Source organism: Acanthochromis polyacanthus, chromosome 20, assembly GCF_021347895.1.
Source record: "Acanthochromis polyacanthus isolate Apoly-LR-REF ecotype Palm Island chromosome 20, KAUST_Apoly_ChrSc, whole genome shotgun sequence".
Lineage (NCBI taxonomy): Eukaryota > Metazoa > Chordata > Actinopteri > Pomacentridae > Acanthochromis > Acanthochromis polyacanthus.
The window spans coordinates 20,415,779-20,442,882 of NC_067132.1; the positions used below are offsets into that span (position 1 = coordinate 20,415,779).

At 40.4% G+C, this 27,104-nt stretch overlaps 1 protein-coding gene across 2 annotated transcripts; it reads left to right on the forward strand.

The window, feature by feature from the left end:
• Positions 1-1,375: 1,375 nt before the first annotated feature.
• On the forward strand, positions 1,376-22,928 carry si:ch73-206p6.1 (phospholipid scramblase 1). Of its 2 annotated transcripts, XM_051940414.1 has the most exons (8): positions 1,376-1,679; positions 9,022-9,122; positions 15,574-15,663; positions 17,418-17,460; positions 17,559-17,779; positions 17,928-18,089; positions 18,592-18,753; positions 20,990-22,928. In XM_051940414.1, exons 3-8 carry the CDS (start codon positions 15,595-15,597, stop codon positions 21,017-21,019), a joined length of 687 nt encoding a protein of 228 aa, XP_051796374.1. In that variant the 5' UTR covers positions 1,376-1,679; positions 9,022-9,122; positions 15,574-15,594; the 3' UTR covers positions 21,020-22,928. The 2 variants fall into 2 exon arrangements, with proteins under 2 accessions (XP_051796374.1, XP_022063076.1); XM_022207384.2 differs by lacking the exons at positions 1,376-1,679; positions 9,022-9,122 and adding an exon at positions 14,796-14,923.
• Positions 22,929-27,104: the final 4,176 nt, after the last annotated feature.

Sequence of the window (27,104 nt, forward strand, 5' to 3'; positions counted from 1 at the left end):
AAAACAACAACAGTGGATTCAGAGAATGTCTCCATGAATGACTTCAGAATCCAGAAAACATACTCCATCTTTGTTTTATTTTTTCGTCAGACAAATAAATCCCAATAAAATTTCTTGCATGGCGTATTTAAAGGGGTACTATTAAAAACATTAAGAGTTTTGCTCATTAATGTTTTTCAATGAGTATAAAATGACTCTTCTGAGAGGAAACAATTTCTACGGATTATATAATGAATGAGAAAAACACGCAGTTAATGCTGGAGTTTTTTTGGAGAGAAATGCAGACTGCAACACCGCTAAAGCTTTGTACGGGGTGCCAGCTTGGAAAAAGACATTAGCACAGTGCACGTGTAGATGTATGTGTGTGTGTGTGTGTGTTTCAGAGAAGGGCTGCACTGAAGTACTCAGCTGGGAGCATCCAGTCAGTGACCCCTGTCTTTCCAACTGTGTGGAGAGAACTCTTCAGTGTGCATGCATGAGTGTGTGTGTTTGTGTTTGTGTGCGTGTGAGGGGGGGAGGGAGAGAGGAAGACGAGTGTGTGTTTGCAGGACAGAAAGAGCGAGACAGAGAGGCAGTGAGATAGAAGTGCAGCACAAAGAACAGAGGAGCATTGTGCAGCGCTGAGCCTCCTCAGGTCCGCCCCGAGCTGGCCGTCCACATGCTGCAGCTCGCGGTGCACAGCCTGAGGAGAAGTCCTGAACCGCGCTGGCCTTTGCACTTTGCACTGACACCGACTCACACAGGGCAACATGGCCGCCTCACTGTATTTGTCTGACTCTGGCCCAGTTCAGCACACTCCCTGAGCTGCGAGGAAGCAGCAGTCTCACTCTACACATGGAGCTGTTTCTCATTTAGCATTCAGTGCTGCCATGTTATCTTCAGCACATTTATATCTGAAAGATTTTTTTATTATTTTCAGCAAAAACACTGTGAATGAAATTCTATAAATTTACTGATGTGCAAAATCTTCCCTAAACATGTTTTCCTAAATTTAGAAAATGAATTACAGCAATGTGTGTAAATAGCAACTTAAAACTACTAAATACAAACTGTAAATAAACCCAACATTTTTCTAATTATTAGGCTACAAATAAAATGAACAGTAAACGAAATTGAAATAGTTGTACTCTTTAACAATTAGTTTCTAATTGCCTTTACAGAACTACATAACGATGATGCCAAATGTTATTAATTACAATATTTTGAAGCATCTGCACTCCTTGACGTGAACAATTTTTCTTTCAAAACTGAATCTCACTTCATTTTTCTAGTGAGAACAATAATTCAGAAGTATTTTAGACCACAGTTGAAAATAATCTTTAAAAAAACTACACTACAGTGTGTGAAATAATGTAAAGTTTTTTTAGTCAGAAATATATATTCATATTAAAAATATGCCTACATGTCATGAGGACACCTTAGATTATAAATTTGACCAAAAAATAAAGCTTCTGTGCTGTAACCAACACTTCTCAAAAAATAAAAAGCAACTACATAAAAATAACAACAGTATTTGCAAAACAATTTCTTTCCACCTCTGCTGTTCCAACCAAAATTTGAAAATACAAACATCTCCTATTTTTCCTTTTATCAGTCCCAGCGTGATGGTGTTTTCTACAATCAAGTTTTACGGTGTGCCAGCAGGACACCGTGTCTACAGGGACTCTCTGGAGAAAGAGGTGAGTACCAGGTGCTGCGAACCCTCTCATGCTATTACCACCACACTGTCATGGCTCTCTGTCCCATTTTACCTTGCGTACACCCTCCCCCAACCCGTAAGACAACAGGATGGCACCACAACAGCTGCATGTTCTGCAGCTTTGTCCATTTGCGGCATATTTCATAGTCTCTGCGGTTGTTTTTCCTCCCTTAGTTTGGTGGAATGGAGACCGCCGCGCGGCACAAAACACGGAGGACTCATTTTGTGTAGGCAACTTGGAAAGCGTAAAGGCGCAAACTAAAATGGAGAGGGTGATTTCATTTTTTTTTTTTTTTTTTTTTTGGAGGGGGGAAGAGAAGGCGGTAGTGTCGGGGCTGCAATGCACTGAACAACATTCTAGTCAAACATGGACTTGGAGCACCCTCTACCCATCGCAAGTCAAAATGCAGGCCTTCCTCTGCTCCAGAGTCCTCCCATTGCTACGTCTGTAATTGTCTGGGAGCCAGGCCTTGGTCCCGCTCTCCAGAATTTTAACAGAAACCATGAGAGGGGAGGCTGCTTTAAAGGCTTCATCAACTGTGACCAACCGCCGTCAGCAGTAACCCATGTTATACAGGCCGCAGTTATGACACCCTCAAAGGGCTGCCCATGAGGAGGCAGGCGACAGGGAGGGGGGTACAAGGGGAACAGGGCCTCAGAAGTTTCCCACCTTCCCTTGAACCACAGCCGCACACCCTCGGCAGGAGGTGGACAGGGCCAGCTTTGAAAAATAACACCTTTGTGAGCCCCAGTGTTTGGGGATGGATCGTGGTCTGCAGATGGCTCCGGATACTCTCTGTGTGGATGGATGAGACAGAGAGAGGGAGTAAGAGACCAGACGTTTGCATCCATTTTGTACCTGGGAGACGGCTTTTTTTGGAGGGGTTTGAGGGCAGTCGGTCCAAAAATTCCAATTGTTATAGCTTCTAAATATGGTCTTATTATATCTAGACATTGAAAAAAGATTCAACAGTAAAATACACCTCACAAGACACGAGAAGACACTAAATGTGCGCACACTAAGTGTAGCTTTACAGTGTGTCTCCCCTAAAACAGTCATGATGATGAATACGACTTGCAATTAAGTTATTCGAAAAGCTGCCATCGTTCTGGAAGTCCACACGTGTCCTGCATGTGGCTAGCTAATGGGCGTGAGTGGAAAACTAAGAAGCAGACATAGGAACGGGGAACCAGCAGAGTTTTGTACAGGGGGGAATAAATTATTATCAGCCGAGCAATGGTGACAGCGTTTTCCCCTCAGTCTGGGGGAAGAAAACAGTGTGCTGAACTTCTAACCTCGGATTCTGAAATCATTTTTAGCTGCAGTTGACAGTCGGTAATCGGCACTTGACAGCTAGCTCACGAAGGCTGGTGACACTTTCCTGTGACTCAGCAGGGGCCTCGAATAGTCCGGCCCTCCGTAAAGGTGAACGGCTGTTGTGCTGTTTGCGTCGTCTCAGCTGTCTCTGCGGAATAGAGCCGGTTTGATCCCTCTTCCACCTCATTTACATGTTTCCCTCTTTGTGGTCTGTTGCTAGCATCATATAAAGATCAAATAATTCAAAGGAAAAAGTCAAAGTATGAGCGTAAACTTTTTAGAGACCAGTTAAGGTCACATAATCGGTGGATTTTTATTCAACCAAAACAGCCTGAGGAATTCTGGTAATATTACTCGTCTTGTTGGAAACTCTAAATTTCACGTTGACCTCGTCTTGGAAGGTTTTCTCCCCACAAGTTTAATGTGACGATTGTGTTACTGTATTCATATAACAACTCGGCTCACAAAGTCAGCATGAGTGCCAGTCTGGGAGCTCAGGGCAGAAGACAGTGCCTCGTGAAGTCTTGTGTTGCCTCCAAACAGCTGTGGTGCCTCTTTTGTGTTATTTGGAGGGCCTGTTGCCCCTGCTCTATTCAGGGCTTTCACACCAGTCTCACTCACTTCTCACTCCCTGGGTTCCTCCTCACAGGTCATAAATTAAGCGGAGGGAGGGGAGGCTTGAGATCAGAGAAAAAGATCAGTCAGGTTCTTATTTCTGTTCGGTTTTCTTAACCACGTATTCCGTGATACGACAGCGTAAAAAGAGAGAGAGAGAAGTTTCATAAGCAGCAATAAGATGCAAACCTGCTGCTCGGAGGGAAATTCTGTGATGTAAAGAGAAGCATGTGGATTTGTGAGTTGAGATGAAGCGTTTAGGGCTCATCCACTTGGGGCCACACTGCTGTTGACACTATATGTTATTTTAATGAGTGTTGCAGCGTAGTGGTTAATGTGGCCACAGCCTCGTGGCTCAGAGGTGCCGCGAGGCTGTGCATGTGTGTTGGTGGGGATTCGGGGTCACAATATGGTTACGGTGACAAGCGCTGGGATAACTCACGCCGCCTCTCCTGTCAAAACAAAGACTACTCGAAGTGAATGAGGCCAGCAGCGACATACTTTATGGCTTTTGGTGTCACCGACTTTTATTTTTCCTTCAGTTGGAATTAATTGTCATTCTTACTATTCAAATAAAAAAAAATCATGATGGACATATTGTATTCAGTAAGGTCACCGTACTCAATGTAGCAGTGCATACTGTGACAATGACTTAATGGCATGAATAGGAAAAATATTGCACAGTTCAGTGGCTCGTATTCCGCGCTATTATCCCTTTGTGATACAGAAAGATCAAAATTATGAAATATCATTCGACACATGTGGGATCTATTCAGCGGTATCACAAAACTCCCATTGAAAACAGTTAAATGGCTTTGCATGAGGCTGTGTACGGAACCATATGGACGCCTCCACATCTCCTCATTTCATACATGTTTCTTTTGACATCAATAATGCCTCGGTATCCAGTCGCGTTTGGAACACATCCAAAACAATTATAAAGTTGCCGTGGAAACTGAGGTCCTGTGCCAGGGTGAGGCATACTGTCTCCGCTCAGATAACCACATGGAAAGTCACAGCAAACAAAGCACTTGACAGGGGTGCAGAAATGGGAGAAATAAAGGGAGGGAGGGAGGTGAGGGATGGGCAGAGGTGAAGAGACAGAGACGGAATAACAAAAGCAGTGTTCTTGGGCAGGAAAATATGCACAATAAATCCGCATTGTTTGTGTGTGAGGGCGTGAATTTACGGACACGTACTCGGAAACCTTTGCGATGTGAACATTTATAAGTGCAATTCTAACCAGGAGAAGCACGAGAATCTGTGTTGAGGCTCAGCTAAGGGTTTTAGTTCAGGCAGGTAGCAGCACATTTGTGTGTGTTGGTGTGTCTGTGAACGCACATTATCATGGCAAACTAAAAACACAGGCTCTTCGGTGACACGTGCAATTTTGTGTGCGGAACATTGGGACCGGAGTAATGTATTGTAACCTTATGCTAACCTAATGAACAAGAGGATGAAAGCGGTGTAATGGAGGCGTTTTTACATTTATCTTTAGGCTCCTCATTATGCGGTGGATCTGACAACCTCGTTAGGAGTGCACGAAAGATTACCCATGCGGATAAAGAGCACCACCTTCATGCAAAAAAAAAAAATATATATATACACAAACACATAGAGGAATTGTAGAACAGGTAGAAATGCTAAGAGCAGAGGCTGTACAATTGGTGTCCACACATACACATGCATGCATACCATCCCCTGGTGGGAGTAACTGGGAGTCAGAAAGACAATCTGACTGGCTTTCAAAGACCCCCTGACTGTCCAGTGTGTTTATTCAGATGAGAGTGGAGAACAGCACCATTTCAAGTCATTACATTACTTTGTTTTGATCACAATGATGAAGAACACAAGCTCTGTTTGGGCGGCAATGATAAAATGGACCTTTGATGCTGCCTGTGGTCCACTGTGTTAAAATGTTAATCAAACACGTGTGTGAAAATGTGTAAAATGTATAGCTGCTGGAGATAAATGAGCTAGTATTCATGCTTTATTTAAAAGCTTTTTTTTTTTAACAGCAGAAAAACACTTATAGTTGTACATCCAGTGTTTTCCTAGCTATAGCGGGTCACTATAAGGAATCGTCGTAGCATGAATCAATTAAAACATGTTTTTAGGTGTTTGTGCCTGAAGTGTCAGCAGATCTGCATGCGAGTCATCATTTGTTCTCATTAGCGTTTCTTGGAGAAATCAGTAGCGCTTGAGGAAATCAGGTAATTTGTATTCGCAAATAAGGATACTCGACCTAACAACGTCATGTCATTTGTAACAGAGTAGCGAGCATGTGTGTGTGTGCGTGTGTGCTGCATGTTTCCACATTTTGTTTTACAATGAAAAGGCAATTTCTGCATTAGTCTTAGTAATGGCAATGAGGCCGAGCATCATTAGCTCAACACTGCTCTCCAGTGGATGCAAACTATAATAATACGTGCAGAAAGTTCAGGTGCACATCGGTTGTGTGTTGAGGTTTTTCTATTACGCAGCTGTCTTCCGAGCTGTAACAGCATTAATTATTTAAACTGCTATGTGCCGGTGTTGTGCAGCAGAGCAGCATAAGGTTGTATAAGTGAACTTTGATACCTCTCTTGGATGGTTGAGTTTCACTGTCCAGAAGGATGTATGTTCAGAGTTTGACATTAGAAGGCAAATTCTTCTGCTGGAAGTAGAAAGTTTGAAGTGTGAAACTGCAGGATCTCTAATATCACAACTAGTTTGAAAGCCTCTACTGGTCTTGAGATTGCTATTCCGAGTGTGTTTTTCAATTTCATGAAGATTCGAATTTATATTGTTGTTGAGGTTGATTGAAAGTGCAGTGAATAAGATATTTAAAAAGGCCCCTTTGGAAATATACCACTCTATTAATTTGGATGAAGAATGTAATAGGTCACATGATCACAGTTTAGTTAATGTAGTCACCTGTGGAATTATGGGTCAGATGCAATAGGGCTGCAAAGGAAAAACATGTGGTTCTAAAACAACTATCTTCTGCACTGTCTGAGAGGCAAACACAGTAAGTTGTGACTTTTAACTTTTATTTGCTTAATATTTGTTTTTAATATTTGTCAAAGTGCCTTTATGGACAGTTTGATGAATATATTTGGACCTGTCTATACACTGAGACTAGCTTGAGAGAGAGAACATATAATTACAGATACTTTCTGTTAGCCTAGCCGCGCTAGACAACCCACGGCAACGAATTTAATTCTCTGCCAGGGTGGGTCTAGTTACCCTCCATAAGGCTCGAGGCTGGATGCTCCTAAAACTGGCCGGACCAATCACCATGAAGTGTAGAGTCAGAAGGCGGGCGTAACGAAGTGACGACAGAGGCGCGACGATTCTGACAGAAACAACCAGCGCACAATAAACAGTTATCTTTTGACTCGGCTTTGGCCACAGCCCTTAAAGATTTGAAGCTAAAATTCAACATGAAAGATAAACAAAGGACGGCACTGAAGTGTTTCATTGAGAAGAAAGACGTATTTGGACTTATGCCGACGGGATATGGTAAATCCTTAATATACCAGTTGGCTCCGCGGCTCCGCTGGTTGGGAAGCTAATGGGACTTAGCCACAATCCGCCGGTGCTCTCGGAACTACGTCAGCCTATTCGTTGAGTTGATTGGTTGTATACCTACCCAATTGCTGCAGAGGGATTTGATAGACAACCTTTTAGCCCACCTCCCTCCCTGTCGAGCGTGCCTAGCCCCTTGTGCCTTCAGAACATGGGGTCTAGCACGGCTAGGCTAACTTTCTGTAAAAACAGCTGAACAATGTGTATTTGACATGTTTATTTTATGTCATTAATTTTGGTAGTTTTCACAGTGACAGGGGAGAATAAAAGTTCAAAAGACATGTATGATGTGGGCTTCAATGTAGTAACAATAGGTCTTTTTCAGACATTGGTTACTCAACATTTCTTTATATGTCATTTTTACATTAATCTTCATTCAGACATACCAAGGAAAGTGACTTAGAGCCAGTGTTCAAGGGGAATTTATATTTTTTTTTTGCTGTTTAGTGTATCCTCCGAAATAGTGTTTATTTTGTGAGCTGAGCCACCTGCAAAAATGTATTAGACACTATACATAACAGTGTCCTACATCATAATCTAATACATGCCTCTCCATGAATGCGACTGCACACAGTTCAGACTTGTGGTTGTGGTCGTGGTCACGGTAAAGGCGATACCTAAATGTTACCAGGTCTCACCTGGTCAGATTTCCTGTGCAAGTTTTATAGAGAAGCGAGTGGGGTGCTCATTCAGACATAAAGCTGACAGGTTCAAATGCTGTCAGATTAATGGGGAGGAATGCATGTCTAAAAGGGGCTTTAGTGCGATGTGGAAGTGTAAATCTTGTATATACTTTCAGGGATGTGTAAGACATCTGATACAGAGCACAACATTTGAAATACGTATTTGAAGATTCTGGATTTTGGTGGGATGGAGGAGATATAGATGCAGGCCCGGGGTGGCTAATCGGGAGGATTCCCGGTGGACCGGTCTGATGTTTGGGCCACGAGGGCTGGTGTTCAGTCATGGCACTGGGTTGATTTGATCATTCTGCTGCTTCCGCTGTTCCTGGGCCGCCTCCACTGGCAGCTCTGTTTTTTGTTTTTTTTTGCAGACGCACTGTGACGTAACACGTCCGTGCACACGGTCAGAGGTGTTTGAAAGATGAAAACAGGAAGAGCAAGGATGGTGCGGAGAAGGCAAGAATTAATAACAGGAAAACTCTGGAAACAGACGCAGCCGAATGTGCCGAAATTGGAAACTTTTTCACTAAAACTCGCGGTTTGAAAAGACAAATGAGGCTGAGGAAACGGATGCAGACTTTGTTGAACTTTGCAAACCACCGTTCAAGTTAATTATAAAATCAATTAATTGTGTGTCATTAGAATGAATATAATGAAGAGTCTGGTGTAGACCTGCTCTATATGAGAAGTGCCCTGAGATGCGAGATGATTCAGCACTACATTAATGAAACTGATCTGATGGCTTTGTAAAATGGAGAGATTTGTGCTGAGAATTTTGACCATTTTAAAAATGTGATTTAGTGTCAGAGGCAGAGCCAGTAGTGATGAGGGGATTACTGCTGTCAGTATGAAGGAACAGGTGAGCTGTTGGAACAGAGTGAACAAGCAAGCATTAGTTCCAATACTTTGTATGCCCAAACGATGGTAGTGACCCATTTTATTTTTTATCATGAAAAGATAATAAATACACAAAGCCCACAATTGAAAGGGAATAGGATGAGATAGAAACATTTACTTTCATTACTGATGTTGTCCAGTTTTAATAAAGTTCATGCTATTTTTATAAAATGATGAAAGTGAATAAATTGTATTTCTCTGATCTGTGTTTGATTTCTGTCTTTTCTCCTGTCATCCAGATGTTCAGAGGGAGCTGATGCCACATCTGGTCCAGCCGATGGAAGGTCTTGAAGTTCTCTGACTGGCCTCTACTGACGATGGTCGTCTCACTGGATTTAAGGTTCAGATGCTCAGGAACAAACTCCACCAATGAGCCAACAGGGAAGCTTTAGGTTTATTAAATGTTGCTATGAAGCATGAACACTAAACTCTCCACAAGCATCCAAAATAAGTTGGACTTCTACGTGAGAGCTTTAGTTATTCTTCATCTACTTCCTGAAAAGTTTGGGCAATAAAAAAGACAAAAGATAATATTTTCAGCTGAACTGAAGACAGACTTTGTGATTTTTCTGCTTACATGTTGTGTTGTTGTAAACTTACTCTTTCAAATAAATAGCCACCTAACCCCCTGGAAACCAACGTTTGTCCTGTTTTTGTGTTGTTCCTCAGCGACCCTAGACAGCAGGTTGTAATGTTTTTTGAACAACACACATGCTATGACGTTTTTACAGTGAAGGTTCTACTATGAAACCAGTTTGACATGTTCAGGCGTTCTTTGTGTGAAAGCTCAGAGATTTCAGGTATCAGAAGGTGGTTTTCAACTTTCTCTGTTAACTTTCTGCTTCAACTTCAAACTAAGGCCCCATCCACATGAAGACAAAACGCTTAACAGTTTCAAAAACGATCGCCATAAAGACGAAGGCGTCTCAGAAAATGTGTGCGTCTACATGAATGCACTTGATACACATGGAAACGCTGTAAAACACATGCCAGACCTCTAGGGGCGCTGTAACGATATGACAGAAACACATGTAAACAGAAGAAAAAATAGTGGGCATGCGCACTTGCTGCAAAAGTTGTAAACAGAGACCAAGCCGGGAAGCATGAGTGGGCCATAATGTGTCCTCGATATTTGTTTGTTCAACTCAGTGGTGATTGAGAAGAAGGAGATTTTGCTGCAACAGGGATAGTAGGGTCACTAGCTTCATCAGCACATTTGCTACACTGTACGCCGCTGTTGTTGTTGTCGTTGCCGTTGCCGCATGTGGCGCATTCGTGTCAATGAAGATACGAAACTATGATGCAAGCGTATCTGAAAAGTAGCGGAGAGCCAGTAAACACGGAGCTGCGGATACGGCTTTTCAAAATCTTTCCACTCTGGAACCTGGTTTCAAAAATGATCATTTACAGACCCCCAAAACGCCGTCTTCGTGTGGATGGTACACAGATTCGGCAAGAAACTTATGCGTTTAGACCTCGGTTTGTCTTCGTATGGATGGGGCCTAAATTTACTTCACTAAGCCAGCCCTCTGGACTTCCAGTAAGCTGTGTTCCTATTGGCTGTCCAGGTGGCTGCTTGGTGTTATCAGGAACACCTGAGCAGCTCCCTGTCTTCCTGCTTTACGTCTGCAGTCAAATATTTCCTCTGCTTCTCTTCACTAAACCGGGTTTGGTTCCGTTGCTTTAGTTTGTTCTTTAGGCGTTGGCTTGCAGCTTCTAGCAGTAAAATCATCTTTATTGTGTTTCTTGGTGTGTTTTAGGGCTCTGTACTGGATAGTTGTCTTGGTAAATGTGGTTCTTTAGCCACAGTTAGCACATGGTGCTATTGTGTGCAGTGATTAGTGGATTTGTTGCAGTTGAGTTGTGTCTTTATCTTGGCTGTAGTGAGTCTTTAGAGGTTTTTGGTCAGACACATTCTGTATTCTTGTTTGTGAACCAACGTTGGTTGTCCAGAAGGTAAGAGTTCCTGTCCTGATTCTGTTTAAAGAGCTTCTCTGGTAGGCTGCAGGAGACTTTAGCGTTTGGGTTGTGCTAATTTGGTTTTTGTACGGTTTCATTTGGATGACTATCTTGAGGCCCCTCCATGTCGTTTAGTGAGGTTTTCTGGAACAGTTCTACAAAGCAACCTGCAGCAGAATAAGAGACTAAAAATTTTTAGGAAGTTCTGGAGACCAGACTTGGGAGCAGCAGAGACACTTGTCAGCATTTTGAGCAGGAGAAGGTGAGCTTCAGAGTAGAAATGAGAAGGAAACCTTCTTGACCCGTGTGGTGAGGTCCTGTACCAAGACTTTGAGCAGGTTGTGAAGAGTCTGTAGTTCTTTGGTCTGAAAGCACCAGAAGAGTCGACTCGTTAAAGGAGAAAACGGGAGATGTTGTTGGTTCTTCTGTCGCTCTGCAGTTTCCTTTAACTGAATACCAAGTTTCTATTTTAAATAATTTACCGTGTAAACCCAAGAAGACTTCAATAAACTCCCTCCATCCCCTGGACATAACATATTTTCTTACCATGTTAAATCTTTTTTTTAAATATGTTTTTGAGTTTTAATAATAGTTTTAGCATAGTTTTTTTTCTCTTTGCTTGTTTAGTTTTATCTGTGTAAAAGGTGCTAAACAAAGTTGAATTGACAAACTGAAAAACTAACTCATGATTGCGACAACAGAAGTATTTCATTGTGATTTAAGGGTTTGTTTTATTTTTAATGTTGGGGTTAAAATCTTGACAGAAAAAAATTTTGAAATAAACTACATTAAAAAAGCAATTAAAAGAAAAAAATTAATACAATAAAACTTTTAAAAAGAAAATTAAACATTAAATACAATTAAACTATATTAAACAGACTAAATATTTAATTGGACAATTAAACTGAAGATACAGAACATGTAATTATGAAATTAAACATTTTTTCAACCAAAAAATTAAACATTAAGCATGAAATATTTTATTTAATTAAACATTTAAAAATACAATTAAACAAGAATATTAAACATTAAAAAAATCAAAACCTTTAGATTTTTAAACCTTTAAAAAGACAAAAACATTTAGTTAAAAAAATAAATGTTTAATTACGAAATTAAATCTTACTCACAAAACTTTAAAAATTCATTAAACATTAAATACAATGAAGCATTTAAAAAGAAAATGAAACATTAAAAGGTGACAAATCATTGAAAAGGGAAAACTTTAAAGATTTATTTAAAAAATTATACATTGGGAAAGAAAAGGAAAATTTTCAAACAAGCCGGTTAAACATTTAATAAAACAATTAAACATTAAAACACAAAATATTTCAAAATCAAATCAGACCTTAGAAAAGAACAGAAAGATAAGAAAAGAGCAAAACTAAAAATTTAAGAAAAATCAAACTAAAGGCAAAACATTTGAAAAGCCACCAGTTAGACTTTAGAAGATCAAATTAATTAGAACAGACGATAAAACGATCAAAAATAGCAAAAACGGATAAAGGTCTTAAAGCGTTTTCTAGTCTGAAATGAAAACATCAAGTTGTTTCTTCAAACATTTCCTCTTTCTATGCTCTTGGTTTGATTGTGGACAGATTTACTATGAACTCATTTCAGAAAACTGCTTTCCAAATAAAGTCTACTAGTAGTTGAAGGCATCGATCAAACTAATGTTACCTTCTGATCTCCACAAACTTTACTGTTCAGTGAAGAGAATCAAAGTTTGTTCAGGATTTCTAAAGAACCTGCAGATGAAGGTCTGGGAAGAACTCAGATGAATGTTCTAAATGTGAAGTCAGGACTCATGGTCACAAGTTTTAAGGCTTCTGTTAACCACAAAGTTCAAACTGACAGCCATCTACTCAGGAACTTCTTAAATTTCAGTCCTCAGACTGTCTAAAGGTTCAAACTAACAGTGAAATACTCAGGAGTTAGAAGATTTCAGTCCTTGGACTGTCTGAAAGTTAAATCTAACAGAGATCTACTGTGGAAATTTCAGCCCTGTGTGAAAGCTCAGGTCCTGAGGACTCGGGAGGTCTGGAGGCTTTGTAAAGTCTTGGAACTGAGGGTTCAACCCTCCAGCACGAAGGCTGAAGTTCAACCTCCTGAGAAAAACGGTCAAGTCGAGACTCGAGTTAAAAAAAAATTGAAAATGACAAAAAATTGACGATAAATGCGCAAAAAACAGAAGCATTATTATCTGAGTGAGTAGCTCAGGGGGATAAGAAGAGAGCCTACAAAGTGGAAGGTAGCAGATTCAAGACCCACCACCAGCTTTTTTCTGTCTTTGGCTAAGTTTTTCAAAAAATTTAAGAAGGGTCTGGTTTTGAACCGGCAACCTGCAGCTCCATAGGCAAACCCTTTAATCACCAAGCTACAGATCAGCTAAAACAAACATAGTTTTGTTGTCCCTTTGGCATCGTAGTTTCCAAGTGACCACAGTGGTTCCAAGGTGGAGTCTGGGTGGAGTCAGGGCGGAGAGTAGGTGGGGAGGTGGGTGGCAGCCTTCCCCCTCTACCCCCCCACCGAGTTTTTCGAGTCTCTACGAGTTCCTCGAGTCTCGACAAGTTTTCCCGAGTTTCTGGAGTTTCCACGAGGTTGGAGGCAGAACAAGTTGTCATGAAGAGGTGTTGAAGTCGGCGAGGATGGAGTGACTTTTTACAGCGACTCGAAGGAAGATGACGAGAAGAGCAGGACCCTCATTTATAAAACATTACGTAGGATCCATACTAAAAGTTTGCGTACGCCGAAAATCTGAAATGGGCGTATGCCCTTCTCTCCTGATTTATAAAACTGTGCATAAGCACAGCTGCACGCAATTTCCCCTTTACAATCACACACCAGCTGGAAGATTGTGCAAGTGGATCCACCTCACTTCCCGCTCACAACACACCCACATTTTACCATGAATGGTCAATGCAAAGTAACTCATGAATGTATCTGTATATAAATAAGCTGCTGATCCACGGCATTTTATGCAGCGCTGGCCTGCAGTCTTTTCCCTACACTGAGCATGGTTGTGGTGTGACGCATGTGGGCCTGCATGCCTGCGTGCCTGTACAGGGCTGATTAATGGTTGGACGCTCATCCCATTCGGCCCCATATGGATAAATAAACAAAATAATTTATTTTTTTTTGCCTTTTTACCGAGGATAGTTGACAAATGCATTGTGTCTACTTTCTATACTGCAAGCTGTTCGACCGTTTGAAGTCTAGAACATGGCATTGGGTTTAAACGGCATTTTATCTTTATAATATTGCTAAAACTACACCATTTAAAACAGCCAGAAACTGTAAAGCCTCAAGGAATCAGCTGAATTTCAACACTCTGACGGTCACTGAGTGAGTCATGTGGGTTCTGTCAAAAAACTATGGGCTTAAAATCATGATATTTCATCAAAATTGCTTTATTTGCTTTGTCTCATTTTTTTTTTTTTTAAATGATAAAAAGAAACTGATAGCTCTGACCAGATTTTGTAAAAAGACGAAAAATTCTGCGCTGTGAAGCCGTGAGTGACTCTGCTGTGCCCAACAGTCATATGGCAAAAAAACTGAAGGAATATTTCGGCTGAACTGCAAGCTGTGTCTACACAGAGCAGACAGGGTACAAGTATAGAAACAAACAAATAAAAAAAAACATTTAAGCAGTAAAAGCGTGTAAAGCTCATTTTTGCCTCCAGCACTGGTATAATTGTTTGTACAAGGAGAAGCATTGTGCATGTTGATCTCAGGTTTATTTCAGGAACAAAATCAAAGATATTCAGCTTTCATTTATTCTTATGTTGTGATTTTGGGCATTAAAACTTTTTCATACTGCACTTTTTTTTGAGTTGTCTCTACTTGAAGCCATGGTTGTGCTGTTTCCAAAAAGGTGCAGGACTTAATATTGCAGTGAAAAAATGTGCCAATAGCGAGTAAAAACGTGACAGGAGCAGAAAGCATTTGGGTTTTACAGGGTTAACTGTGGAAACTGGCACTGACGGGTATTCAAAAGCTCTGTTTTACTCCGGTCTGGTCGTGTGAGTGTTTGGTTCTGTTGTGCTCAGTTCTGTGCTTCCGTGATCGTGATTGGCGAACGGGGATGGGAAGTGCGATGACGTCGACCAATGAGATGAGAGGTTTATTCCTTAGGTTTGGTTCCGGAGTGGCCTGTTATTATTTTAAGTAGCGGATAAAACATCGGTGAGTATTTCTGATTCTGATGGGACATCTGTGTGTCTTGTGAATATAATGAATAGACAATGACGTTTATGGGGAATGACTTTATTGCTGGTGGTGGCTTTAAACGTTTCGCTCTGAGTGAATTTTTAAAAAAAGAAAAAAAAAGTGGGCAGATCGGAGCTCGGCATGCGCGCCGCTTCTTTACAGAGGAAACCTTCCCAGGCAGTAAACATGTTAAACAGTGACTTGGATCAGCGCTGGTCTGACCTACATACTGGAGACGGACTGCAGACCTGTGCAGGCTCCAGGCCCTGCTCTTTGTGCGTAAACCTACATTATAAGAGGATTTCTCCTGGTGGTGTATCCCCCTCAGGAGCTCGTCACTTCCAGAAACAGCCAAGAATATCTGTGTCGCCCACCCTGTAGGTGTGCAGCAGCTCCCCCACGCTGCTGGACCCATCCACGGTGCGCTATTTTAGGCAAACACTGCGTAGTAGAGAGCTCACAGACTGCCCCGAGGCTCTTAAATCAACTGGATACAGGCAGATAGTGGGACATAAGCACTGACTGCTGTCCGTCTGCAGTGATTATCTCCGTTTGTTTATGACTGTGACCCAAATACACAGTAGATGGCGCCATTTCTCAGTTTTTAATATCCTTCTCATCAACAGGTTTCTGTCAAATCTGACAAAATGAATATGTATGCTGTGCCCAACCCGGGAATACCAGGCTGTCCACCAGGATTAGAATACATGACTCAGGTAAAACTTCTTCTTTTTTTCATCATAAATGTCTAATATAAGTGATATATGTTAGTCCAGTGGCTTATTACCTGCAAAAAGTCAAGTAGTGATTGCAGAAGTATTTAGATCCTTTGTTTGAATGGAAAATATCAATCCAGCAATGAAAAAAACCTCAGTAACAGGTGAAAGCCCTACTTCAAATTGTTTAAGGAAGGATTTGAAGCAATAAGTAGTTAAAAATGAAGGTAAAGCACAGGTTTGGTATCTCTGCTCAATGTATTATTATATTTAGAATAGAATAGAATAGAATAGAATAGAACGGAACAGCTTTATTGATCCCCAAGAGGACATTTTCTTGTTATAGTAGCAAGCAGAAAGAGTAAAGTGATCACCACTACAATAGAAAACCATGACATACGATAGAAATAGAAATATAATACAAGTGTATGTCACTATTATTGGTTGAGAAGCATCTGTGTGTACGCAGCGTGTTACTGTTGTAACAGCTGGAAGCCTGAACTGATTTATATACAGTTTATTATACCGGTTAAATATGGGGACATGACATGATTAATGTGACAGAAAAGAGAAAAAAAAACAAAGTTCAAGTCCGGTTTCAATTTTTCATCCTTTTTTCCTCCAGTGTTGAGTTTTTTTGTGAGATTTTGAGTCATTTGTACGTTTCCTGAAATGAAACCACGTGAGAACATCTGACAAGTGACCCTTTGACTGCACACTGCTTTGTGTAGGAAGCCAAAAAGTTTGGAAACTGCTGGTTAAATGCTGTATTTTAACACTTGCCATATTATCCATCGTGTGAAATCCTCAGCTTTAAAGCCACTAAAGCTGTCAAATGGATGTAGTCAGGGTAGAAACTATTATATTTCCCTCTGAAATGCAACTTAGTGAAAATATAAAGAAGAATACAATGGAAGTACTTCATCACAAGTACCTCAAAATTGTACAATACTAGAGTCAATTTATTTGGTTACTTTGGACCAAAGTATTCCATTTTGTTCCCCAAATGTTTAACATGACAAAGTAGTGAATACTATTGTGCTCATAATGTCAGTGAATCTGACTTTTTAAGTGACTACATCGACTAAATCATGTGCAATGATGATAATTTATCTTTCCTTTTAAATTAAACTTCAAACTAATATAATTTACTACTCTGCACGTCATGACTGGCAGGAACTACAATGCAGGGATCTTACAAAAGATATTTTGTTCGCTGAGGCATTCTGACATGTCACAGTGGGAAGGTGTTAAGAAAAATTAATGAATAGCTGCTCAGTTCCGTTTACTTCAGTCTCATGGTTGTGGTATTGTGCAAGCTGGCTCGCTGTCACGCCGTCATGGCTTACTGGGGTTTATGCTATTAGGAACACCTGTGCTTTTGCTGCGATGACAAGTCAAGATGTCTCCTGTGAGCGAGACCTATTGGGAAGGGAGTCGCTGATTAGTTCATGCAGCTGCTGTTAGTCTTTCTGCAGACTGAGAGCATAGAAACTGCACTTTGCACGCCGTTTCTCTGCCGCTGGTGCATTTATACACTCTAATAAGCACATAAAGTCCAGAAAAAATAGCAATACAGTATACTGGTGCACTTAAAAAAGACCCCACTGCACATGTTTAGCATTACATTATACGCTACTCTAACAGCTCAGTGATCCACACCAGAATGTGGTTTTACTGGCTAGATGCAGGTTTAAAGTCATGTTAAGGTTCTAAAATGCATAAATTTGAATCCATTGTTTTTGGTCTTCCAGGTGGATCAGCTACTCATCAAACAGAAAGTTGAGCTTGTCGAAGGTACGGTATGCAGCCTTGCTCTCTGCTGCTAGTTTTGTTCAGTCTGAGAATGTTTTATAGCAACAGCAGCCCATTTTTGTTCCTTTTTATCCGTGCAGCCCTTGTTGGTTTCGAGAGCAATAACAAGTACGAAGTCCGCAACTCCATGGGCCAGAATGTGTTCTACGCCGTCGAGGAGAACGACTGCCTGAGTCGACAGTGTTGCGGTCCGCTGCGTCCCTTCACCATCCACGTCCTCGACAATTTCGGACAGGAGGTCATCACGGTGACCAGGCCGCTAAAGTGCATGTCTTGCTTCTTCCCCTGTTGTTTACAAGAGGCGAGTGCAGCCGCTCTCAGACAATGAAATGACAGTGTTGTGCACCATATCCATTACTGTTTACATTTCAAGTTATGTATGGATTTGTGAAAACTGAGGAGGTATGATTACAAATCGCACTCTTGTTTTTCTACATTGCTTCACCCAGCTGGAGGTGCAGTCTCCCCCCGGTAACACAGTGGGATACGTGCAACAACAGTGGCATCCGTTTTCTCCTAAATTCATCGTTGCAAATGAACACAACGAGCCTGTACTGAAGATCCACGGGCCTTTCTGTGGATGGAGCTGCCTTCCAGATGTTGACTTTGAGGTGGGTTTTCATCTAAACACAGAAATCCATTAAATTTGCACGACACGCTAACATTCTCGCCCCGGGGACGTGTTTTTTGTAAGGGATCCTCTTCATGCTCTGAAGCGAGAAATATGTTTCCAATCAGAGCGGGCTGCAGCTCGGCCGAAGCCACCGCACAGGCCATGCTCTTGTGTGGTACAGTGTGACCATTGTTCCATGGCTGAGCTAGTTTTATTAGATTGAGCTGTGACGGGGATTTGGGTCAGTGATACAGACCTTTCACCAGACCCAGAGGACGGTAACTGAAGCATGATATTACCATCACGGTTCCTCCAAAGCTGCTTTGAAGTCATTTCCGAGCACACAAAACTGGAATTGCTGCGGCAACACATAAAACACGATAAAAAATGTGAATAGTTCCAGGATCTCTTTCCAATACAACCAAGCATGGTTCAGGACTGATTTTTATCCTGCTGCAACACATGTACGCCATTTGTTTTCTGTGTAACTCTTTCCTCAGATTGTGACGATGGATGAAGTCAATAAGATCGGGAAGATCAGTAAGCAGTGGACGGGACTACTTCGGGAAGCTTTCACAGATTCAGACAACTTCGGTATCCAGTTTCCCATGGACCTGGATGTGAGAATGAAGGCGGTGATGATTGGCGCGTGTTTTCTCATTGTAAGTTATACATTTGTTATATACTTTTAGTTGTTAAAGAGCCCATATTATGCACATTTACAAATTTATCAATGAGGTTTATTAGAGGAGGTTTACATGCTGTAAGGATAAAACCCCCCCACATATTTTACTTGTACTCTACATTGCTTCAGCACCTTTTCTCACCTTCAGTCTGAAACACTTTTATTAGCTGCCTGTCTCTTTAAGACTTGAGTCCTGAAAAGCCCAGTCTGCTCTAGTAACATATAAGATAAGACACACTTGCGCATAGTTGATCACCGGCAATCCCTGCACAATGCATGTAGGTTAGATTTCTGTTCGTCTTGATCCCGAATTGCTCTGATGTCATGCAAATGTAGGCAATAATAACATCACAACATCTAGACTGTTTTTTGAAGCCGAATGCCACAGGAGCCCTTTAGAGACTGCACAGCCTCAAGGCATTATGGGAAATGTCTGATTCATTTAGATGTTGGCTAAACAGTATGATGTTTGATAGGAACTTTTCATTTAGTTGAGTGACAGAGATTTTAATTGTATTTGTCTGACTGTGACAGTTTATTCTGTATGTATGGTTGATGAGAGGCTGAAAACATTCAGATTACACATCATTAACTGCGTTCAATATATAGTTGTAATCTATTGTTTGCACTAGGCTGATCTTAAAAAATATTTAAGAAAACAAAGGAGATGCTAAGGAATGTGAGGATTGTTATCGTAACATCTGGACAGACGTTTTAGCTCTGATAGTTTAAATATCTGACAGTAATAAAAGCTGTTATTCTGTATTTCTTTCTATTTTATTTGACTTTCATTCCATGGTTTTGTAGTTTATTTATATAGTTTCAAAGGGACAGGGTTGGTCATGTGATTTATGTACAGTGCAAAGCTGATCTGATGCTGATTTATATGTGAATTCATGCAAAATTGATGATGAAACCATAAACAGACATCTCAGATTGCCTGTAAAACATTTTTAAAGGCTATTTTAAAACTGTTGGGGACTGTGCACCCGGTCGAGGCAGATGGCCGCCACCTTTGAGCCTGGTTCTGTAGGAGGTTTATTTTTCCTTCCTGTTAGAGGGGAGGTTTTTCGGTTCCTTCCCACTTTCGCCTGCTGCTTGCTCAAGGGGAGTCAAAAAGTTGGAATTGTTGGGTTCTCTGTTGTGAATTGACGCTATGTATCTGTTATGTCTGTGAGCATTTCAGTAAATTGGTGTGTTTCTGTAAGGTTCCATACAGCCACCGTCTGCTGTGGTTCACTTTCCCGATGAGGCGCAACTCACCTCGAACAAGCCATTGGTTACATATCGTTGCCTGGATCTTTTTGAATAGGCAAAAGCAAAAGCAGCTCTAGCTAAGAAATGATTGCAGATTGCAAGGAAGCTTCTCATTCTCTAAAGAATAGTATTAAAATTTTACTCAGCTTTCTCAAAAATAGGCAGAAAATTAGGCAGTTTGCGCTGGTCTCCTTTTTGTTACTCTGAAGATCTGCTCATTCTGCGTGCCAAACTCTCCACCAGATAGGTGTTATGCAAATGTTTTACTTGCTGACATACATAAGTAACAGAAGAAAAGCCTGGACTTCACATGAGGCATTTCATGCATTTAAGAAGCAGTGTATTCTCTGAGAAAGAATAACTCCCTTTGGCATGGACTTTGGGCATTGTAAGCTTCTAAAGCTTTTGCATGCACAAAAAAAAATCTATAACACACTAAAAAAGAAGAGGGAAAACCCCAAAAAGCATAAAATTGGCTCTTTATTCAACATGTCTAAAATATAACTTCATAACCTGTCCTGTAAATTGTGTAGTTTAGGGATTTTCACAGTGCAATTTAGGAGCAACTGTCGGCACAATGCGGCTACTGCAGATGCTGTACCCTCATGTGACCCAACTTTCATGGGAAATAGCTTGTTTCTTGTCACTGGTAGTCGGAAATTTCACATACCTACCACTTAATGTACCACTCAGCCTACATTTAGTGGGAAATGTGACCTAAAACCACCCCAATCACCACATATGCAAAACAGCTTGTCAGAGCTGCGCTGTATAATAGCACGAGTTTAATTCGCTGAACTGCAAGTCTCCCAGCGTGGTTTAAATGTTAATTTTGCAGTTACATATCAGTGAATACATTCTGTGCTGTGGCTGATACATTTTAGCTAAAAATTAGGCATTAGTTCAATGTCAGATTAAGGCTATTCGGCTAACTCTTTCTTCTCTTTATCATACAGGATTTCATGTTCTTCGAGTCGACTAACTAGAAGCCAAACAGGATTTCTATGTAACATTCCTGGAGGAAGACGGTCACTAAGCCACGAGTCAGTCCTAAATGCCCTACCAGAGAACAACCTTCAAACGGATAGTTTCACGGAAGTACCACGAGCTACCTACATGTTATAATTTTGCATGAACAATGAAGTAGAAGGTTTGTTTTAGTCGTAGCTGCTCAGGTTGGCTGTAAAATCATGCCTCTGAGCTGTGAGTGCACGATGAAGATATTTTTTAGACAGTATGTATGAGGATTTTTTTTATTATTTTCAAATGTGTGTGTTTACATTATGGTTTCTGATTTAATTTGGGCGCAAAACCTTTAGTCACTACTAACAAAAACTCAAATAGAAAGGTAACATCCATGTACACATAAAGGGAATTCAGCTGTTACAGTTATAACTAATACAATCGGTGTTCTTATGGTTAGTATGTATTAGTCCAAATGCTAGTTCACATAATCCACTATGCTTGCAGCTATATTGTACAAGAGCTAAAGGACTCATGTAATGTAGTAATTTGTGGTTCTGATATACAATGCCCTTATTTTTTTTTATTAATTTCTATTTTGTTTGTCACTTTGTCAACTTAAAGTGTGTGTGCACTGCATTGTGTGCGTACTTGTGTGTGTTTTAACTGACACAGAAATGATCGTAATGTAGAATACAAAGTATATTTATATTTTCAATTGCCACAATACTTATGCATTGTCAACTCTGCAGAAGTTGTTTTTTTATGGAATAGATGGGTTATGTCATGATGTACCATCCCAGGTTTGCCCAGAAGAGGGAGCTAGATATTCATCTACGAGTAACCCGGCCCATAGTCCAAATGAACAATCTCAACACTTGCTTATGCCATAGCAATTTATTCTAACAGTAGTGTCTGATGACATAGTACATTTTTGGACAAACTCAGGTTGAAATGCAAGCTACTGTATCATTGTGTTGGCTACTGCTGGCTCTGGGAATGACACACCTGCATCTGATACTATGAGCATACAGAAAGATTTTCTTTTTGGACAACATTTTGTACATCAAATCATCTTAATATCCATATTTTGAATATATTTCCAAGCAAATCGACTTGAATTGTGATATTTTCCACTGTTATGTTACACGTGATTCAGTCCCACATGTGTCAAAATGAAAAGATTAAATACAATATGTTAAAATGAAGTTTTCATGATAATTATAGCTTCCATTGAATAGATATTGATGATTCTACACCATGTCATAATGTAAAATTCTGATATTTTGTCAAAATAGCCATAAATGTAATGGCCGAAAATACAGTATTGTAGCAAAATGTTACATATGTGCTGCATTAACTTTAAGGCCAGTAAGCATTCTTGTATAGTCATGATAACATTTTTTTCTCCACAGCTGTTATCAAGAACTCTGCAAATCTGAAAAAAAAACATGTCCATCTTAAGTGTTTTTCATATTAAGTCTTAAAAGCTTAACAGCTGTTATTTTTCTAAGTATTACTATATACTGCCAGTTGGAAGAGCTAAGGTTGCCAGTTTAGACCTCAATTTTCTTGCGTCAACAGTGTTTTATTCTACCTTCAGTGTATTGACACTTGTTTGTGGAATTACCATAAGTGGATTTATCTCACTCTTTATGAGCAGCATTTTTTTTTTTAACCCTTGATGTTAAGACTAGCAACACAATTAAATACTTAAGATGGATGTTTTTTTGGAGTCTGTTCTGTTTTAATGGCATTCAATTTGTTGGGAAACTACTGAATCACATTGCTGCCAATAGGATTAGTCTGATCATTTGGTATGGTTTTTTTGAATGCCATAATAGTATAAAATGCTGGTACTACATCCTCTGAAGGCTCTTTGGTTGTGTTTTAAAAGCCAAAAATTAAATTCAGAATGTGATACAGAGGGAATTTTGCTATTCTTCGTTTAGTTATACAACAAAGCAGTTCTTATTCTTCTACTTTTGCACTAATACTGTGAACTAATAACCCATTTAGTCATGCAATGAATGAAAACTGAGCTAAGCTTCAATTGTGCAAATAGTCCATGGAAACACTTCAATAAAAAAACGAACTAAACTAAAAAAAAAAAAAAAAACATTGTGATGTGTGCCTTTCTTCCGATTTCTTTGTATACAGTATCGACTAAGCATTAAAAACCAATGATGCTCAAAAATCCTGGACCTTCTTGGCAATAGTCCTTTCAGTACATTTTATAACTAGAAAAGCACTCAGAGGAGAGCAGTGCTCTGCCAATGTTGCTCAGTTCACTGAAACGTCATAGTTTAGATATGCTAAACTATGACGTTTTTGGTCATATTTTGGACGACATACTAAACTATAACGTTTTTACCCCATTTTGGACCACGTACGAAACTATGATGTTTTTACCACATTCTAAACTATGACATTTTGGATAACATACACTATATTGCCAAAAGTATTTGCTCACCCATCCAAATAATCAGAATCAGGTGTTCCAATCACTTCTATGGCCACAGGTGTATCAAATCAAGCAATTAGGCATGCAGACTGCTTTTACGAACAGTGAAAGAATGGGTCGCTCTCAGGAGCTCAGTGAATTCCAGCGTGGAACTGTGATAGGAAGCCACCTGTGCAACAAATCCAGTCGTGACATTTCCTCGCTCCTAAATATTCCACAGTCAACTGTATTACAAGAAAGCGGAAGTGTTTGGGAACGACAGCAACTCAGTCACGAAGTGGTAGGCCACGTAAACTGACGGAGCGGGGTCAGCGGATGCTGAGGCGCATAGTGCCAAGAGGTGGCCAACTTTCTGCAGAGTCAATCGCTACAGACCTTCAAACTTCGTGTGGCCTTCAGATTAGCTTAAGAACAGCGCACAGAGAGCTTCATGGAATGGGTTCCCATTGCCAAGAAGCTGCATCCAAGCCATACATCAAGTGCAATGCAAAGCGTCGGATGCAGTGGTGTAAAGCACGCCTTCTCCATCTGGCAATCTGATGGACCAGTCTGCGTTTGGTGCTTCCAGGAGAACGATACTTGTCGGACTGCATTGTGCCAAGTGTAAAGTTTGGTGGAGGGGGGATTATGGTGTGGGCTTGTTTTTCAGGAGCTGGGCTTGGCCCCTTAGTTCCAGTGAAAGGAATTCTGAATGCTTCAGCATACCAAGATATTTTGGACAATTCCATGCTCCCAACTTTGTGGGAACAGTTTGGAGCTGGCCCCTTCCTCTTCCAACATGACTGTGCAGCAGTGCACAAAGCAAGGTCCATGAAGACATGGATGACAGAGTCTGGTGTGGATGAACTTGACTGGCCTGCACAGAGTCCTGACCTCAACCAGATAGAACACCTTTGGGATGAATTAGAACGGAGACTGAGAGCCAGGCCTTCTGGTCCAACATCAGTGTGTGACCTTACAAATGCACTTCGAGAAGAACGGTCCAAAATTCCCATAAAGACACTCCTAAACCTTGTGGACAGCCTTCCCAGAAGACTTGAAGCTGTTCTAGCTGCAAAGGGTGGACCAACGTGATATTGAACCCTATGGATTAGGAATGGGATGTCACTTACATTCATATGAGAGCCAAGGCAGGTGAGTGAATACTTTTAACAAACTAGTATAGTAATCTATGACGTTTTTACCCCATTTTGGACGACACACTAAACTGACATTTTAGACAACATAATAAACAATGACATTTGTCACATTTTGGACAACATACTAAATTATGAAGTTTTCAGTCAATTTTGGACCACATACTGAACTATGACATTTGTCACATTTTGTGTTAAGGCAGGTTCAGAGGCTTATTTATTGTACAGAATAAGCCAGAATCAAAGACAAACAGGAACGGAATTCAAAATCTGGTAATGGAACTCTAGATAATGCTAAAGGCGTGCTGGAACTAGGCTCCCCCTAGGGAGATAGGCTAAATACAAGATTAAACAGAACCAAAGGTTAATCCACTCATGGTAACATTAAAGGCAGGGAAACAAATAAACAGGAACCCAAAATAGCCAACGACCTAGTCTGCACAAACCCAAATACAAAATCCCAATATTTGCAAATATCTGAAGCAGAAATGCACAAACTGATAATCAATAAACATCTCTATTTTCTGGTGTAGCTTAGGCGAAAACTTAACTGTCTCTCAGGCAATAATGGATCTGGAACCCAGCACCTTCCAGTCTCAGATGTTATGAAAGTCAACTGATGGTATTCTGGCATAGAAGGTAAGTGGCCAGCGATGGATTTCCAGCCTAACAGAATGGCATCCTCAGTGGTGTGGCAGGCTCTTAAATGGCGTGATAGCAGCCAAAGTCTTCCTCTGACCTCAGAGAATGCAGAGGTCCAATGGAAGTCAAGAAGCCTCGGCCAGGTGGTGAATTCCACTTCCAGAGACAACGACAAAGCAGGCGAGAGTCAGCACTAGACATAGAAAACAGGATTAATGCAGGTACAAGGATAAAAATGACTCAGACAGTTCTGGTCCCAACACTAACTGTTCATGAAGGGAGAGTCCAGCATCAAAGGCGAGTAGAGTCACTTTTTAAAGGGAAGCCAGCCTGCTTGATTAAGTGACTCCCATCTGCCCACAATCGGCTGATTAGAATCACCTCCACCTCGTGCCAGCCTCTGCCACACCAAGAGAAAGAGAGACAGAGTCGGAGGAGGGGAGAGCACTGCCACCTAATCACAGCCTCCAGCTGTGACTGTGACATTTTGGACAACATACCAAGCCAAAATTTGTGACATTATGGACGACATACTAAACTATGACGTTTTTACCACATTTTGGATGACATATTAAACTATGACGATTTTTCCACATTATGGACAATATATTAAACTATGACATTTATGTGACATTTTGGATGAAATATTAAATTGACGTTTTTTACACATTTTGAACGACATATTAAACTATGACGTTTTTGTGACATTTTGGACAACATACTAAACTATGATATTTTTGGTCACATTTTGGATGACATAATAAACTATGACATTTTTGTCACATTTTGGACGACATATAAAACTATCATGTTATTTCCACAGTTTGGACGACATACTAAACTATGATGTTTTTGTGACATTTTGGACGACATACTAAACTATGATGTTTTTCTGACATTTTGGACGATATATTATACTATAACATTTTGTCCACATTTTGGACGACATACTAAACAATGATGTTTTAGGTCACATTTGGACGACATTTTAAAATATGAAATTTTTACACATTTAGACAACACACTAAACTATGACATTTTTGTGACATTTTGGATGAAATATTAAACTATGACTTTTTTTCCATATTTCTGATGACATACGAAATTATGACGTATTTAGCGCATTTTGGATGACATGCTAAACTATGACATTTTTTTCCCCCATATTCCTGATGACATATGAAACTATGATGTTTTTACCGCATTTTGAACTTTTTAAAATATTTTTGTTTTTTTGGCCTTTTTTCGGCTTTATTCAATAGTTGAAGTGAGATAGAGACAGGAAAATGGGGGAGAAGAGTGTGAGAGAGACATGCAGTAAAAGGCTGCGAGCAGGAATTGAACCCAGGCCACTGCATGGGACACCAGCCCCTACATGTGGTTTGCCTGGTTAACCCACTGAGCTATACAGGTACCCTAAACTATGACTGTTTTTCCCCCCATATTTCTGACAACATATGAAACTATGACGTTTTTACGGCATTTTCAACGACATACTAAACAATGACGTTTTTTCCCACATTTTAGACAACATACTAAACTAGGATGTTTTTGGACTACATACTAAACTATGATTTTTTTGGGGGCCTTTTTCGGCTTTTTTATTGATAGGTGCAGTGAAGAGACAGACAGGAAACGTGGGAGAAGACATGCAGCAAAGGGCCACAAGCAGGAATCAAACCCAGGCCACTGCGTCAGGGACCAGCCCCCATACATGGTTCACGCACTTAACTTGTTGAGCTATACAGGCACCCCAACTATGACATTATTGTCACATTTTGGACGACATACTAAACTATGACATTTTTGTGACATTTTGGAAGACATATTAAACGATGACGTTTTTTCCACAGTTTGGACGACATA